The sequence below is a fragment of the Microcaecilia unicolor genome, chromosome 2, assembly GCF_901765095.1.
Source record: "Microcaecilia unicolor chromosome 2, aMicUni1.1, whole genome shotgun sequence".
NCBI classification, from domain to species: Eukaryota; Metazoa; Chordata; class Amphibia; order Gymnophiona; family Siphonopidae; genus Microcaecilia; species Microcaecilia unicolor.
In genome coordinates this window covers 257,245,953-257,260,870 of record NC_044032.1, presented here as the reverse complement: position 1 = coordinate 257,260,870, position 14,918 = coordinate 257,245,953, and the positions used below count along the sequence as shown (strand labels likewise).

At 45.8% G+C, this 14,918-nt stretch overlaps 1 protein-coding gene across 3 annotated transcripts in view; it reads right to left on the bottom strand.

The window, feature by feature from the left end:
* Positions 1 to 869: 869 nt before the first annotated feature.
* Positions 870 to 14,918, bottom strand: part of TFE3 (transcription factor binding to IGHM enhancer 3) — a 93,134-nt gene continuing 79,085 nt past the window's right edge. For all 3 annotated transcript variants that reach the window (XM_030194000.1, XM_030194002.1, XM_030194001.1), the window contains 6 exons: positions 13,703 to 13,801; positions 9,974 to 10,091; positions 6,881 to 6,937; positions 6,564 to 6,639; positions 5,249 to 5,396; positions 870 to 5,124 (listed from right to left, as the gene is read on the bottom strand). In XM_030194000.1, coding sequence (XP_030049860.1) covers positions 4,744 to 5,124; positions 5,249 to 5,396; positions 6,564 to 6,639; positions 6,881 to 6,937; positions 9,974 to 10,091; positions 13,703 to 13,801 — 879 coding nt within the window. In that variant the 3' untranslated portion in view covers positions 870 to 4,743. The remainder of the gene's footprint in view (positions 5,125 to 5,248; positions 5,397 to 6,563; positions 6,640 to 6,880; positions 6,938 to 9,973; positions 10,092 to 13,702; positions 13,802 to 14,918) is intronic.

The following is a 14,918-nucleotide window of genomic DNA, read 5'->3' as shown; positions in this document are numbered from 1 at the left end:
CGAGCCTGTGAGAGCCTGCTCCAGCACACCACTGGAAGCGGTGCAAAGAAAAGCTACGAGAATGGTATGGGATTTGCGTTACAAGACGTATGAGGAGAGACTTGCGGACCTGAACATGTATACTCTGGAGGAAAGGAGAAACAGGGGTGATATGATACAGACGTTCAAATATTTGAAAGGTATTAATCTGCAAACTAACCTTTTCCGGAGATGCGAAGGCAGTAGAACGAGAGGAGAGGACATGAAATGAGATTGAAGGGGGGCAGACACAAGAAAAACGTCAGGAAGTATTTTTTCACGGAGAGAGTAGTGGATGCTTGGAATGCCCTCCCGTGGGAGGTGGTGGAAACGAAAACGGTAACGGAATTCAAACATGCGTGGGATAAACATAAAGGAATCCTGCTCAGAAGGAATGGATCCTAAAGAGCTTAGACGAGATTGGGTGGCAAAGTCGGTGGCGGGAGACGGAGATGGTGCAGGGCAGACTTATACAGTCTGTGCCAGAGCCGGTGGTGGGAGGCGGGGATAGTGCTGGGCAGACTTATACGGTCTGTGCCAGAACCGGTGGTGGGAGGCGGGGCTGGTGGTTGGGAGGCGGGGATAGTGCTGGGCAGACTTATACGGTCTGTTCCCTGAAAAGGACAGGTACAAATCAAGGTAAGGTATACACAAAAAGTAGTACATGTGAGTTTATCTTGTTGGGCAGACTGGATGGACCGTGCAGGTCTTTTTCTGCCGTCATCTACTATGTTACTATGTTTTACTATGTCTCTCTACAGTTACGTGGGTGCTATTTTTTGTCTTCAGCTCTTGTAAATACGCACATTTCAAATGTGTCTCCTTTCATATATATGTCTTTTAAAATAAATGAGCCCTTATGTACCTCCGTATGCTTTTTTTTTTCTCCTTTTCCATTAGTTTTTTTTTTTTTTAACCTTAAATGAGTTCTGGTTTGTTCCAGATTTAGTTATGTTCTAGTTGCTTTATGCAACTTGTAATGACGGTACTTAAGAATGCTTAGTGTTTATTTGGGCAAATTATTCTGCAGTAGAGTGACATTTGTCCCTTGTGATATAATTTTGTTTTTGGTACCTTACATTTGACATTGCGTTTCTCTAGTGTTTGCGCTCTTGTTTTTTTTTTTTCTTTAGTTTCTAGTTCATTTTTGGGGGGAACACATCCATTTTTATTGTTACCACATGTGGGACCACTTTCAATATATCATTGTTTTAGCAGTAAAGCTACACATCACTGTGTCATTATATGTTTTGTATAATTATCAATGGGTGTTACCACTCGCCAAGTGTGTTCACAAGTATGATCACATGATATACCTTTGCACTCATGTGTGCTCATATAATTATTTTGAGTTCATTACTCCATTATTTCATTTCTTTTTTATTTTTCATTTTGCTATTCTTTTTCTAATTTTTACAGTGCTTGTAGTGGACAATTAGTTCATAGTCACCATGTTCTTACTGTTCACTGATACTTATCCTTGTCTTCAATAGCTGTTGTATTATTGCATTTACTATCTTGTGTATTTATATTTAGTTTTTTGTTATCAGCTGTTTACTGTCCAGTGACTTATCATTGTCTTTAATGGATGCTGTACTATTGGATTTTCTAGCCTATATGTTCACAATTACCATCAGTGGTTGGTATGTTTTATTTGTGACCACTCTGGTCTTATATTCCTTTGGGTTTTGATTATAATTCACTAATTGTGCTTTATTAGTGCTTATTTTTTGTCAGCCTTATATATTTTTTTATTTTAGAATTAAAGTTTTATGTTTGTATTTATATTTATATACTTTGTTTACTAGATGTATGTATTTGATAGATTTTTCATAACTTATTTTATCTTCTGCAGTCACTGTTTTTCATTATTTGAACTATTTTGTTTTATATATATATATTTTTTTTAATTTATTCTTGTATTTATGTAATTGTGCTACAATGTGTACATTTATGTTGTCTCTTGCAGAGATAATCTGTTTGACTCCAGAAGGAGACACTCCTGGCGCCGAAACGCAGGACTGTGTCGAGTCTGTTGTTAATAAACTTACTATTTTAGAAAAAACAAAGAAGAGAGTCTTTTTTTATAAACTCGCTGTTTTGGAAACATTGGTCTACCCCCTTTTATATTTTTATTGTTAGTGGTACACTTCTGCTTTTTGTGTTTTATAAAATAGGTGCCATATTGTATCACACGCCCATGTTGAAGAGCACTCCATATGGCCCAGCAGCTGCCACTCCTCCCTTCCTAGAACATTTCTGTCCAAGTACAATATCCTTTTGAAAACTGCTATCCCAATCATCAAAATTTTGCCACCATGATCTTTGTTGGTATTTTATATTTCTGGTGGGCAGGAAGAGCTATCAGACTACAGAATGGAACCCTGGACTATTTATCCATGGCAGAAATTCAGCCTGGTGTATCCTTACTCCCCTTCTGAAATAGAAAACCAACAGCTACAAAGATTTTCCAAAACACATATCTTTTTTATGTGGATTAACTGAAACTGCTGCCCCCATCTTAGCCTCTTTGTTTAAAAAAAGCACCCCTCACACAACAGTTAATACATGTTATTGCTCACTTTTCTAGAATGGCTTCAGAAACCCCCAAATGAAACAAGGCATCAAGCTGTTTTGTATTGTTCTTTTTATAAAGAAAGTTAGTGTACAAACAGTGACTGGTATAAAATCAGAGCTGAATGACAACAGAAGAAACAAATGTAGCAAAAACAAGATTAAGAGAGACCCAAACACACAAAATGTCTCCAATTTTGATCTCCCCCATTGACTCTATATGCAAGGTACAGATGGGACATGGCCAGCAGTTCATCTTCTCCATGGGAGCACCTAACCGACTGGGGGAGGCCAAAGCCAGAGAGAGTGAAAAAATAAACATTAAGTGTGAAATACTGACCTGTGGCCTTTCTGGGACCTTCTGAAGTCAACAATTTCAGAAGAGAAATTGGCCTAACAACCACATTTCCTCCTAAATGATTCTGAAATTGTCGGTCTGTGGATGGCAGGGACATGCGACAGCATATGGCACCTACACTGAGGACATCCTTTAAGCAAGGGAAATAAATAGTCTCGCACTGGGTCTGATGTACCAATAAAGTTTCACAATTTCACATCTTTGACAAAAATGGTCCAGTGCATCTCTCTCTCTCCGTCTCCCTTTTTGTCATCCAACTAAACCACACATTAAAAAAAAAAAATCATTAAAACCCACACAAACCTCTGTTTCTAATCATTTTTTACTTTACCAAAAAAAAAAAAAAGGTACAGAATTAAAAGAAGACCAGCTCTCAATAAAACAAATCCACAGTTGGACAGGTGGCAGAGATGGTGTACTTAGACCAGGAGAGGGAGGAAAGATGTCTGCCTCTGGCTCACAAGCTAGTCTGAATGGGCATCTTGAAGGAGGCGTCCTTTCAACTTTTGGGCAGCAGTACTGTTCTTTGGGACTCCTTGGGGTGGGGGGGGGGGGGGCTGAATATGCGGAGAAAAGTGAGGAAAACTTAGGACAAAATATTGCAGTGAAGAACCAGAGACCCACCTAGCACATAATTCTGCACAGTGCAGCATATGGAGGGGAAAAGATTAACAGGATCAGGACCAACCTGGAGGCAAGTACTGAAGAGAAGACCTGGATTTCATTCACAGATCTTATCTTGTGTTCTAAGTCAGCTGGGGCTGGAGGTGATACAGAAGAGCTTTGTACACAAACCTGAAGAGGGGGAGAACAAAGGAGTCCCAATTGTCACAACAACAAAAATGTTTTGTTACTGGATTTAGGGTAGCCGCAGGGAGCCAAGGATTGTGGCCTTGGCCTAGGACTGTCAAGATTTGGGGATGGATTTATAAAAATATGGGGAAACCCCCCAACTAATTGTGAATGGAGGCTCATTGTATTGTAACCCAACACAGGCCAGTTCCAGCTGAGCCAGAATCCAAAAGGAACACAAAACTGCTGGGCCAAAATACCTTCCTGACAAAAAAAAAACAACAAAAAAACTTTAGCATCAGAATAGGATGAGTTGCGGAACTACCCACCTTCACCACACTCTCAAACTCTCCAAATATCTCTCCTCGAGTACCTTGAATAACCCCACAAGACTCTGGGAGCAAAGGGCAAAGAGATCCTAGGTCCTGTAGCCCAGTGCTACCAAACTGTGCAACCAAATCAATGAACTGAGCACTTGCCCATCTGCATAGTCAAAACAGCCCCTAACACAAAGCTGCTAACAGTCGTAAGTTTCAGAGAAAGGGAGTTAAGGAGGAGACCAGCTTCTACCAGGGATATGGCTTAGACTTGGTTTCCAGCAGTAAATCAAATCACAGGCCACTGTGCACCTTCTTTCTACAGAGAGCTTCACTGCACTCACTCCAGTGGCTAACCACAATCACAACCGATCCAGCAATCAGTCTTTTGTTTAGCTACTAAGTTTCCAGTGGGCACTTCAGCTGGAGACTATAGGTGGGGGAGGGAGACTAGACTGACTAGCCTCCTGTCGCCGACTAATAGCCCAGTGGACCCAGAGAGCTTTCTGCTTCAGCTAGCTTGGGAGACCTGCAAGGGTAGAGGAAGCTGCTGGATTGCAGTGGCTGGGTATACACAGACAGCAATGCTTAAGAACAATCCATAGCTTTCAGTGTCTGCATTTTAGGGGGACTTTATAGTCCTTCTGCAGTCCCTTGTTGCCTGCCCTGGTAGAGAAGCCTTCATCACAAGTCCTCTTCCATGCTGAAGCTGCTGCGCCGGCTGCTACTTTTGGAGCGCCCATCAGGGGACAGGGAGCACAGAAGAGGGTCTGTAGCCCCAACTGGTGACAGGGCCTCATCCATCAGGATGTCTGCAATGGCTGAATCGCCGGTCAACCCTAGCTGGTAGGTCATTTCAGGATCCAGAAGGTCACCCAGGGCCTCAGCAAAGTTCAGGTCCAAGGCAGAGGAGGAGTCATTGACCTCACCAGTATGGGCCAGGGGGCGCAGGAAGGACATATCTGCCCCTTGTATGTCAGGTCCTGCAGAATCCTGCTTCATTAGATCAGCAGCAGGCAGGGATGGAACAGGGATGCCATGGATCTGGGCCTGCATCTCCAGCTCCTGAAGTCCAAAAGAGACAGACAGACTATAGTTAGTATATAGCAGCCTCCATCTATTCCTACACATGCAAGTGCAGCCTGTTGTCACAGCGAGTCCTTACTCCCATTCATCCCACACCATATACCTGCACACGTAGAAGCAGACTGCGGTTGGCCTGCTCCAGCTTTTTCTGCCTGGTCTCCATGTCCTTGGCCCGCTGCTGCTCCTTCTGCAGCTTCCGGATATAGTCTACTGATGCCTTAAGGATTGTACCCTTGTTCCACCGCATCTCCCTGCAAGACAACAGCTAAGCCATCAGCTGGATCCCACACAAAGTCCACCCTCCTCCCTACTTCTTAGGTTTTTCCTCTGCAAGTGCCTGAGAAAGCAACAAAGCAAACCTCCCATTTCCTTCACACCCAATCCGACAAATACAGAAATACTGCTGTTCGCCACTAGATGTTGCAAGAACACAATGAGCGGTGATGACCCGAGAGGGAAGTAGTGACGCTGGAGTCCGATGTAGTGTAAAAGTATTTTATTGATGTATCTGAAGATATATCACATCCAACAGCTCAAGCTGACAAACAAAGCAACCTGACACAGCCATGTTTCAACAAAATATGGCTGTGTCGGGGGTCCACAACCTGTGTAGATGCAGTATTTATATATACAGTGTCACTATACTACTGCCTGATAACAGTCCCACTGCTCAGGCATATGTCTCAGCTCCAAGCATCAGAGCTAACAAAAGTGTTAGTCACATTCACTGGATGGAGCCGAGACATATGCCTAAGCTGTTGAACAGTTATTAGGCAGTACAGTGACACTGTATATATAAGGACTGCATTTACATAGGATGTGGGCCCCCTGACGCAAGCATATTTTGCTGAAATGCAGCTGTGTCAGGTCACCGTGTCAACTTGAGCTACTGGATGCAATAGATCTTCGGATACTTCAATCAAGTACTTTTCTACCAGGCTGAACTCCAGATTCACTGCTTCTCCACTTGGGCCAACAGCGTTTGTTGTTTGGTCTATGAGTCCAATTCTTTATTTATTTGCTGGCTCCACTAGGTATCACCATTGCAGCAGTACTGAAAACGCCCCATCACTCCTCTCTGCCAAACCTTAAAACTTTATAACCTTTTAAGCTATAAAAAGACTAAAGAGGGAACACTAGTTAGCGTTCCCTGCATACAAGGTTCAATATTACTACAGTGCATCACTAACTCCATTCAAGATGGATGGTGAGAGCAGCTTCCCCTGCCCTGAGGACAGCAGTTAGGCCTAGCAGTGACCCTCAAGTATCCTGTCCTCTGCAACCCTCAGGACTGAGAATGGGGTAACTTGTTTTAGCCAAGGATGGAACAGTGCAGGTGAGGAGGCAAACCCCAATCAGAAGAAAGGGAGATCTAGGCCGCATCCTAAGCTCACTTTCTGTGCCTGCGTTTCACTTACGGGTCACTAGACTTGGGAATGAGGGTGCCCAATTCCTTAATACGATCGTTGATGTTAAACCGCCGACGCCTCTCAACTGCAGGAGAAAAAGACAAGAAAGAAAGAATTAACAAGGTGCCTACAGTATGCCAAGCAAAGAACTAAAGCCCTCTCGATCCAGGGCTGCAACTCCTCTGCTCTCCCTCTATAGCGTACAGGACCATGCCAGGACTGACTGGCGGGGGGGGGGGGGGGGGGGGGGGGGGGGGGGGGGGGGGGGGGAGGTGTGTGAAACATATGGCAAATGTGGCAGAGTCAAGGACCCCATGGCAACTCACTGAGATTGTGATTGTCTTTCTTCTGCCGCTCTTTCATCAGGGCCTTTGCTTCATGTTCTGTAAGAGACAGAGATGAGAAGGGTGAGAGATCAGGAGTAGAAGGAACAGAGCATGTTTCCTGGGGTAGTGAGGCCACCAGGTGCACCCTTCACACTCTCAACACTCTCCACCCTTACTCAGAGAATGTTTAACAAGACAAAGCCGGCTCAGGTGAATCCTCAGACTGGTGGCTACCCATGAATAACCAGTTCCTTCCATTTTACCCACTCTTCCTTGTAAAAGTTAAAATTAGAAAGGGAGGGAGAATCAGACACACCCTTAAACATTGTGACAACAAGCTGCAAAGTAGATGGAAATCCTCCAGTGTGAAGCGATGGCTGAGATCTTTAGGCCACGATCTTGAGGATAAGAAGAACAGAAGAATAAGGAACATGCTGGTACAAGATAAGACTCGGGGATGTGAACAGCAAGACTCCTCTGGTTAGAGTCACTGATGGCCAGATGCACTAAACTTAACGAGCAAGTAGTAAACCCTGGCATGCACTAAAGACTTTTTTCCCCGAGGACAGTAGCAGCTAACGAAAATGGAATGCAGATAAGCAAATTGTGTAGAAACCCTATTGTAATGAGATGCACTAACTTTTCCGATTGCCTTAACGCTGGAAAATCTAACGAGAGGTCTGTACCTCTCGTTGAGGCTGCGCAGGATTGAAGAACTGCAACAAAAGCAACAACAACAAAAAAAATAGCACTCAGCTTTAAAAAAAACATCCATTTTGGCCATCATTCCTCCCCCCCCCTCCGAAGACGCCGCGCTGCTCACCCCCTCCGATGCGGCTCGATCCAGAGGACAGTGCAGTTGAACACGCCCATCCAAAAAAAACATCCATTTTGGCCGTCATCCCCCCCCCCCCCCCCCAATAATAAAAACATCTTTTTTGGCAGTGCTTCACTCAGCTGAGAGACCTGGAAGTCTCTAAGCCAATCACAGCACGTTTAGCTTGGCTAAACGCATTCTGATTGGCTCAGGGACTTCCAGGTCTCTCCGCTGAGTGAAGCACTGCCAAAAAAGACGTTTTTATTATTGCGGGGGGAGGGGAAATGATGGCCAAAATGGACATTTTTTTTGGATGGGCGTCAACTGCACTGTCCTCTGGATCGAACCGCATCGGAGGGGGTGAGCAGCGTGGCGTCTTCGGGCAGCGTATTTGGCATGCGCAGAGCAGCCAGCATAACGCTTGGCTGCTCTGCGCATGCTCGACCGGCTGTTTGGCCGATTGTTTAACGATGGAATAGAGAATGCAAGTGAACTACAATGAGCAGCTCATTTGCATTCCCTTTCCTTAATGCATGCCTGTTCCTTACCGATTCGCTAAGGGAATCAGTAAGGGAAGGATTGTTGAGTGCATCTGGCCCTGAAAAAGGATAATGGAGAGAGGAAGCCTAGGCACTGAAGTCCATATTGCCCTGCAATGGTAGAAGGAAGTCCACATGCTCAAAATTAAGTTAAGTGCCTCTCTGTAATCTAGGAAGTATTTAACATCATAATAAATGCTGCTTCAAAGCCCCTTCAGGATCCACAATATTTCAGAGGTAAAAGGTTGTAAGTTTACTGCAGAGATACCAAGTAAAACACGTTTGGGGTTTTGTTTTTCCATTTTCCTACAAATCAGCCAAAATGGACTTACTTCCTTCTGCCACTGCAGGGCAGCATAGGTCTATTATGTCCTTAAGAGTGATTCACTATTTCAACATTCATGACTGCTCTAAAAGTTAAAAGAATTTCTTTATGCTTGTCTGCTACCACAGACTGAAAAACTGAAGAGTAGCCTAATGGTTAGAGCAGGGAGCTGAGAACCAGATAAGACAGGGTTCAAATCCTGCTGCTTCCCCTGGTCATCTTGGGCAAATCCAATGCCACTGTACCTCAATCTAACTTGCATTAGCCTGCTACTGTAAATCCAGATTACAACAATTATCAACTCAGTGCAGTGATGTCACAGGCTATAGGCACACCTACTTTGCTAACTTGTTACCATATATGGAAGCTTTACGATAGTGGGGTCAATAATTAATGCTATTTAAAAAAAAGCTCCTATACTGACCAGGTCTAATATGGATCATGTTACTGAAAATCCAGACAGACTACCTCAGCGCTATCCAGGCAGTGCAGAGATGGAGTCAGGGTAGAGTTGAGAGTCCTGTGCTTTGCCAACATTCAGCTGCAGCACCCGGATAGATAACTGGTTAATTTAGGACAAAAGGCTGTCCTAGCTATCTGGTTGCCATCATAGATTATTGGCTGTACTCTGGTAACTGCCAGCAACTACCTAATACCTGGATATTCAGCAGTGGTAGATGAATATGGCCCAGTGCTGAATGTCTGAGTACAGAAAAGCCCATGGCAGCCAGCATTTTAAAAAAGAAATGGTGACTGCCACAGGCTCAATATTGACTTGAATATGTGTTTACGATTTATCCCTATACAGAAGCACATAAAATGTGCCATGCTAGGCCAGATCAAAGGTCCATTGAGCCCAACATCCTGCCTCTGACAATGGGCAAATCTGTATCTGTAGAAAATGCCCAACAGATCCCACAACAGTTATGCTGATAATTTTTATTGTGAATGTTTTTATGTACTTTGTCTTGGTAAGGGCAGAATATAAATAAACAATAATGACAATAACCACCATTCCTTGTTGCTCTGCAGGGGATAAATAGTGGTGTTCTCAAGTCCACCTGGCTAAACTGCTTATGGACTTTTCCTCCAAGAACTTTCCCCAACCCCCAGACATCTTGGCCATAATGTGAAACATGGAAGAACACCATCTCTGCTTTAGTTCTCACTTTTCTTCCTGCAAATATTCGCTGTTAACTGACAAGTTCTTAATAAAAAGGGAACAATAATTTTCCAAGGAGACCATCTCCTCCTCATGATCTCAGAAAAGGAACCTTGCAAATAGAGCCACAGAGTCTGGGATTTACAACTCCCTCCCCCCAACCCCCAGTGTTCGGGGGGGGGGGGGGGGGGGAGTTACAGTCAGATCTCTCCTCCCCCACCTGCTGTTCCCGCTGCCCGTCCCCTCATACCTAAGTACTCTTTCTTGATCTTGGGCAGCTCAGCCGGACAGGAGTTGCTGACAGTGATGGCTGGTGTGCTCACACCCTGGGTGCTGTAGATGTCCAGAATGTTCCCCGAGACTGGTAACTAAGGACGAGGGACAGAGACATCACAGTTACACCCACAGTCTCTGTGACCTTGATGTTGCCACGTTCTCTATGCTTGTCTCTGCTATAATCCTCTGCTCTCTCACCATCAGTGTAATGCTGCAATATGGCCTACTTTTGAACAAAATGACAAACTACAATACACTGTGGCAGAAAAAAAAAACTGAAAAATAATCACCAGCTGATTTTACTGAACACCAGCTTCAGCCTAACGGTTAATGCAGTGGACTGAGAACCAAGGGAACTGGGTTTGATTTCCACTGCAGTTCCCTGTGACTCTGGGCAAGTAACTTAACCCTCCTCTGCCCCAGGTACAAAATAAGTACCTGTACATAATATGTAAACTGCATTGATTGTACCACAGAAAGGCAATATATCAAATCTCATCCCCTTTCCTAATACTATGTAGTACTCCCCTGCTCCCACCCGGCTACTCCTTCATACCACCCAGTTGACAAAAATTTCTAGGGAGAACACTGTAAACAGGGGCGTAGCCAGACCTTGGCGGGAGGGGGGGTCCAGAGCCCGAGGTGAGGGGGTACAGTTTAGCCCGTCTCCCACCAGCCGCTGCCGCCAAGTACCTTTGCTGGTAGGGGTCCCCAACCCCCACCAGCCAGTCTTCTTCAGCGCCGGTCTCCAGCGCCTTCACTGATCTGTTTCTGTGAGTCCCGACTCCTGACGTCCTGCATGCACATCCTGCACGTTAAAAGTCACTCAGAAACAGATCAGTGAAGGTGCTGGAGACCGGCACTGAAGAAGACTTCGGCTGGCAGGGGTTGGGGACCTCTGCCAGCAAAGGTACCTGGCGGCGGTGGGGGAGGGTCGGCGGTGGTGGGAGTGGGGATCGAAAGTGGCGGGGGAGGGTCGGCGGCGGGGGAGGGTCGAAAGTAGAGGGGACCAGGGCTAAATCTGTGGGGGCCCATGCCCCCGTGGCCCCACCTAGCTACACCCCTGACTGTAAATCATATTTAAAGACCTCAGTAAAAAAAAAAACCACACCTTGACAGACTACCATGAGGGAAAAATCACCACCACCGGTCTGAAAAAAACTCCATATTTAATTTATTTATTACATTTGTATCCCACATTTTCCCACCTATTTGCAGGCTCAATGTGGCTTACATAGTAACATAAAAGTGTTCGCCAATTCTGGTTATGAACAAATACAGTAATGTTGTGGTACTACTACTTATCATTTCTATAGTAGAATAAGGTTCGTGTGTACAAACACATTAGGGAATCGTAGAGGGGAAGAGTTATTATATGTCCATTACGAGCTTTGGTTTCATTGTGTTGCAGGGTACAGGCATTTAAGTTGGGTCGGTAGGGTATGCCTATTTGAACAGGTTAGTTTTTAATGATTTCCGGAAGTTTAGGTGATCATAAGTTTTTTTTTCAACAAAACAACATCCATAACAATTTTGAAACAAAAGAAATTCACTAACTATAAGTCAAAATATCCAGTGTATCATCTTATCACAAGAAATACAAGCCATTAACGCATTCCATGTCAAGGTAAGCTGGGTATGATTTCAGCCTCTTGACTTCACTGCTAGTGTCAAGGAGCACCTCCTTCTGGCATTCACAAGGTACAAACACATCAAAGCACACTGGAAGCTTTTTTTAAATCAGGCCGGTGGCACCCAATGCACAGACTGTTCCACTGTACCTTTCGCCCACATTTTCTTGATCCCCAACTGCACTTTCTGGTATTTGAGAGCCTTCTTTCTCCATTCGTTACTCAGGGCTGACACTTATTAGCAATTCAATATTTGTGTTTTACTGTCGTGTTTTCTTGCTTCAAGCTTTTTATCAGTAGGAATGGGAATACCCCAGGTCATAGCATTGTCAAGGTCTTGATCTGAGTGTTGTTCTGACACAATGACACAGAGTTTCATTACCCTTTCAGTACCCTTCTCCACCACCGCCAACTCTAGGCTTCGCCCTTTCTGCCTCGCTTCACCCCATGCTTGGAACAAACTCCCTGAGCCCATACGCCGGGCCCCCACCCTACCCATCTTCAAATCATTGCTCAAAGCCCACCTCTTCAATGTCGCCTTCGGCACCTAATCACTACACCTTTTCTCAGGAAATCTAAACTACCCCAACTTGACATTTCGTCCTGTAGATTGTAAGCTCTTTTTACAGCGCTGCGTAACCCTAGTAGCGCTCTAGAAATGTTAAGTAGTAGTAGTTTCCAGCGGATGAAACTCAAACACTGCCTTACTGGGCTTTCTGACATTGGCAGCGAGAGGTGTAACCAATTTCAACTCTGTACTACACAATCTGAAATTGCCGGTTCTATCACATTCTTTTTTTCTGGCAGCGGTACACTATTCTCTCTGTAGTACATTGTCTTGTGTTGCAATTGACTATCTTTATGGCTAAGTTCACCTCTCTCCAACTATTTCCGTATCAGAGTTTGATCTACTTGTGACTGCTGATATTTATTTCCTGCTGTATTTGTTCCTTAGCTACTTTATTTCTCTGTTTGCTGATTTAATTTTATACATTTACCCCAGTGAGGAATAGTTCCTTCTTTTCATGTGGCCTTTTGTTCTTGGTGAAAAGAAACTCCCTGTAATAACTTTTGTTGCACAATACAGTATCAGATTTATATTGTATTTATTACTGTCCCTGTTAGGACTTGGCTGACCTTATATTTTTGGTGGCATGTTTACTTAGGTAGCCTTTCTTTCCTTCTTCTTGACCTCAGCATATATATCCATCACCACACAGATAAGGAACGTATGGGCCGATGATCAGAAGCAAACGCAGGCGCTAGAGGCTGTTAGCACCATACTAGCACCTGCGTTTGCTACCACCCCCATATGGTGTGAAGCCCCACCCAGCACACCCCAAGATGCACTAGGCAGGGTTGGGCACCGCCATTTTCCAGACGGCACCGATGGAAAAGGAGGGAGGCCACCTCTTTCCTCCAACTGCAGGTAGGGGGGTGGGGAAGGGCCGCTAGACCACCGGGGGGGGGGGGGGATATCCCCACAGCCCACAGCCCACCATGGACATCAGTGGGATGCTTGGGGAGAGTTAGGGGGGCTGGAGACCCACTGGATCTCCAGCCCCCCCCCCCCCCAAACCTGTGTCGGAGGGGGCGTCAGGGGGACCGGAGGTCGGTCTGCTGGACCTCCAGCCCGTTTCGCTTGGCTCGGGTGGGGGTACTTGGTGTCTGGTGGTCCCATGGACCTCCAGTCCCTGTGTTTGACAGGTCTGGGCTTTTGGCAGCCCAGACCTGTCAAACAAGTGCGGGAGGATTGTCAAGTGCGCAGGCACAATCCTCCCACACTTCTACCCTACGATCAGAGAGAACTGCGTGCTTAAATTTGCATGCAATTATCTCTGATCGTAGGTGTGGTAAACCTGTTTGGAACAGTGCGGGGCTTTTGATCATGTGCCCATTAATTGCCAGCTACTGACCACTTGGGAGTTTCAGTTTATCTTACTGTGCCTCAGCTCTAACCTCCGGTTCCGTCATTGATATCACCTAAGGCACTCCCATTCCCTCTGTGTACTAGCGCTGCAATTTTCACCACCTGCAGCAGCAGATCCCCAGCACTTTCTGCTTCCTCTTACCGTGCTGGGCAGCTGCAGCCCTCCAGCATCCATGAAGCCTAGCATGTCATCGTTGATGCTCGACTCCAGACTAATGATCTCATCAATTACATCATCAATCTGTGCCAGCAAGGAAGAGAGGGGGAGAAAGAAAGAGTCAGACCAGGAAGTAGTTGCACCTGGAGACAAAGAAATCCTTGATCACAGTCTTATCCCCTATGGGAGAGACATGCCAGCATAGGCGTAGACTGGGGGGGTGAGGGGGGGCAATGCCCCCCCAAACAACGCGAGGCGCCGCCGCGCCATTAGTTAAAAAAAAAAAAAAAAACACATGCAGGCACGCGCTCCTCTCCATCCGCTTGGCTTCCCTGCCCTCTCTATCTGCGTCCCACCTTCCTCTGACGTCATTTCCTTTCGGGCGGGACGCAGACAGAGAGGGCAGGGAAGCCAAGCGGACGGAGAGGAGCGTGTCCGTCTACCTCTCTCTCTTCCTCCCTCCCTCCGGCGCAGGCAGCAGTCTTTTCCAGCGTTCCTGGCAGCGGTAGCGTTGTACACGCTGCCTTTGGCTCTGCCCCGAAGCCTTCTCTTCAAGTTCCTGTTCCCGCATAGGTGGGAACAGGAACTTGAAGAGAAAGCTTCCGGGGCAGACCGAAGGCAGCGTGTACATCGCTACCGCTGCCAGGAACGCTGGAAAAGACTGCTGCCTGCGCCGGAGGGAGGGAGGGAGGGAGGAAGAGAGGGGGGTAAACGGAGTCACCATCTTGGACCTCGCGGGGGGGTGGGGAGCAGAGGGAAGATGGATGGGACGGAGAGATGGTGAGCAGAGGGAAGGAACAGAAGATGGATGGGACTGGGAGGGGTGGTGAGCAGAGGGAAGGAGCAAGAGGTGGATGGGACTGGGAGGGGTGGGGAGCAGAGGGAAGGAGCAAGAGATGGATGGGACTGCGAGGGGTGGGGAGCAGAGGGAAGGAGCAAGAGATGGATGGGACTGCGAGGGGTGGGGAGCACAGGGAAGCCTACTGGAAAGAAGACACTGCATAAAACAGAAGACACTGGGATCAAAGCGAATAGAAAAACTAAATGATCAAACAACAAAGGTAAATAAAAGTATTTTATTCATAATTTATTAATTGAAATGTGTCAGCTTTTTGAAATGTGCATCTGTGATATTTTGCCTGTAAATTTCATTTCCTTCCTCCATATTAGCATATTCATTTGCATATGTATATATGCAAAT